At 36.5% G+C, this 3,204-nt stretch overlaps 1 protein-coding gene across 4 annotated transcripts in view; it reads left to right on the forward strand.

Annotated features, from left to right (window-relative positions):
• LOC108250984 (tenascin) overlaps window positions 1–3,204 on the forward strand; it is a 68,379-nt gene that overhangs the window by 60,278 nt on the left and 4,897 nt on the right. For all 4 annotated transcript variants that reach the window (XM_037979477.1, XM_037979478.1, XM_037979479.1 and 1 more), the window contains 4 exons: window positions 471–603; window positions 956–1,107; window positions 1,191–1,287; window positions 1,375–1,536. In XM_037979477.1, the coding sequence (XP_037835405.1) occupies window positions 471–603; window positions 956–1,107; window positions 1,191–1,287; window positions 1,375–1,536 (544 nt within the window). The remainder of the gene's footprint in view (window positions 1–470; window positions 604–955; window positions 1,108–1,190; window positions 1,288–1,374; window positions 1,537–3,204) is intronic.

Genomic DNA, 3,204 nt, shown 5'->3' on the forward strand with positions numbered 1-3,204 from the left:
AAAGAGAAACAGGAAAACAATGGTGTGAATGCTTAAAAGCATTCACACAACAAGACAAAAACAAAGAAAAAACCCAAAAACCCCACAGTTTATACCTAAACACTCCAGATCAAGCCTTGTTTCAAAGCACACTGTGATGTTTTTTTATATATATATCCTCTCTTTTCAGTTTTTCTGAACCAACATTACTAGTTGAATTTCAAACGTAAAAACTTTGTTTTGAAAATTAACTTTACATTTTTGCGCCTTTAAACTGTCTTTTTATGAGGTAGATATTGTTTATAAATGCTGAAAAAGATGCTTGAACATTTTTTTCAGTAATTTTTATTTGTTGTTCTTCAGAGATATGCTTTAAATTCACAGATTATCCATTTGAAATACAGTTATCAGTGCTGGAAAGAACATACATCTTGCATTTGATTCTCTGGTATTGCTTGTTTTTTGTGATTATTGTGTTTTTATGTGTGCAGGAAGTAATGCTAAGCCCAACAGCGTCCTCTTACAGCATGTCTCAGCTGACTGGTTCCACAGAGTATAATGTCCGCCTGCAGTCCATTGCTGCAGTACAGAGGAGTCGATTCATTACAACCACCTTTTCTACCAGTAAGGACGAAAATACAGAGCTAATAGACTGTATGTGTCACCAAAAGTTAAACCTCACTGGTACTTTTTCAGCACTGAAGGTTCTTATGATTGCTTACGCAACAGTCCAGATGTACTTTTAATGAAAATTCCTTTCATTTAATCTGATATTTCAAACAGATCACTTCTACTTATTTTTCATTCTGTGTGAGCTCTTCATTTTCATACACTTTTACAGCACTTTTTTCTTTCTTTGCTGGGGCCATTCGTTCACATAATACAGACTAGTGCAGGCATTTTTCTTGTATAAAAAGAAAGATCCTCTAAGTTTTGTTATCTTTAAAATGGTGTCTTTTTTCTTTTTTCCTGTCAGGTGAACAGTTAAACACTCGGCCCCTGGACTGTGCTCAGATTTACCAGAATGGAGAGAAGACCTCTGGTCTTTACACCATCTATATCGGAGGGGAGGAGAGTCAGTCCATTCAAGTTTACTGCGATATGACCACAGATGGTGGAGGATGGACGGTAAGGAAGCTGTTTCGACCTGTTATGCAGCACCACAGAGAACGTAGCTGTGCTGATTTCTCTCTAATGTCGGCATCCTTCAGGTTTTGCTCAGACGCCAGAACGGAAAGCTGGAATTCTTCAGAAACTGGAAGAACTACACTGCTGGCTTTGGTAACATGAACGATGAGTTCTGGCTGGGTAAGAGAGCTCATCTTTTCACATTATTTCTTCTCTTTCTTCCCCTTAGACCATGTCTGACTCATACACTCTAAACCTGGCCTACAGGTCTCTCTAACCTCTACAAAATCACATCATTGGGACATTATGAGCTGAGAGTGGACCTGAGAGATAATGGGGAGTCGGCCTATGCTCTGTATGACAAATTTACCCTTGCAGAGCCAAGAACTCGATATAAACTCTACTTAGGAGCATATAGTGGAACTGCAGGTAAGTGCTTGATGAAAGGATGAGAAAATACAGAACACTTATGTTCTCCAGGTGAAGCAATCATTTGCTCGCTATAATAATTACACCTTACACATCTCTTGCAAGGTGCTTATTGCTGGAAATAAAAAAACTGTCATCTGGGCTCCATCTAAAGGTCCTTTATTACCACATTAGATCTGCTTTGTTGAACATGTAACAAATCCAGAGTGTAAAACCACCAAGCTGTGCCTTCAGGGTGAGTTTTAGGGTAGGAAGTAGTTTCATTTCAAAGTCTTTCCATCATGCTCCATTTGCCAAGTAGCCAGTGAAGCATCAAGGATAGACAGCATCAACAAATTAAATATTACTTGAGAACTGATGAGTTTTAGATGTGCTTCTTAAGGTGGATTTTGTTACCTTTGCACAGAGGCATGTTGGAAATGTCTTTGAAAAACTAGGGAAAAACCAGCTCTGTGACTCCTTTGATGCTGACTGGAAAAACCATCAAGAAAAATCTACATAAAACAAATAATAGTTCACAAGCCGTGAAACAGTTTATTTAAACTAGTGATGCACTTTGAGCAAATCCTCCACCAAAGGCCTATTTTGACCTACAGCACCGTGGACTTAAATAACCTGAGGCTTTTTGCAAAGAGCTGTTATCTGTGTTCAGTTCTGAATCATTTTACTTTCCTTAAGTTCAAAGGTAGGCTAGATAAATTAGCATTTTCTGTCAAAATGCAGAGAGTGTGAATGCAGAGGCCTAAATGTCTTCTAAAAATTTGTTGAAGTAACTAAAACCTAAATTGTTAAAGTTAAAACAATCAGAACAAAAGACAAAAGTTAAGATAATTGAACAGTAGCTAAAACTACCAGAACAGTAGCTAAAAGCTAAAATTAACAGTAGTAGTATTAGAACTGTGACTAAAAACTAAAATTAGTAAAACAGCAGCCAAAAGCTAAAACCAGCAACATAGTAGCTAAAAGCTAAAAATGAAGCAAGTACGCTGAAACAGATTCCATAGAGCACAAAGCTTTTTGAGGATTTGAAGAGAACTCAATGCATTTTGTTGGATAAATAACTAGCTGTAATATCCTAAATAGTTGACAGAATGCTGAGGTCCAAAAACCCGATAGAAGAAACTATAAGCAGAGAAACAATTTAATATATGCCAACTCAGCATTCAGACAATTAATTTGAGCTACAATTATTCACCCAACAGAAATGAATTCCGCAGATGAATGAAACACCCCTCCTACAGTTAAATGAAAACAGATGACGCTGCTGCAAAACTCAAAACAAATAGAAACTCATAACACAGGACAACATAGCATCACCATACTGAACATAGTTTTTCTTTAAAAGTAGCTAAAAGTACATTCCACTTCATACATGGATAATTTTTGTATAACAGTTTAAACTGGCAGGCTAATAATGCCATATATATATATACTGTACTGTATATATACTGTACATATACTTTAAAATCTAATTATAAATTCTCAGAACGATGGAAAAAACATTCAAAAAAAGTTAAAAAACAAAAACAACTGGACTTCTATTCTGTAGCTGAAGACGTTTCGCTTCTCATCCGAGGAGCTTTCTCAATTCAGAAATAGAGAGTGTGGAGTTGAGCTTTTAAAGCTGAGATGTGATGTAAGCTGGATTGCTTGCAAATTGTTCTCACT

Source organism: Kryptolebias marmoratus, linkage group LG14 (assembly GCF_001649575.2).
Source record: "Kryptolebias marmoratus isolate JLee-2015 linkage group LG14, ASM164957v2, whole genome shotgun sequence".
NCBI classification, from domain to species: Eukaryota; Metazoa; Chordata; class Actinopteri; order Cyprinodontiformes; family Rivulidae; genus Kryptolebias; species Kryptolebias marmoratus.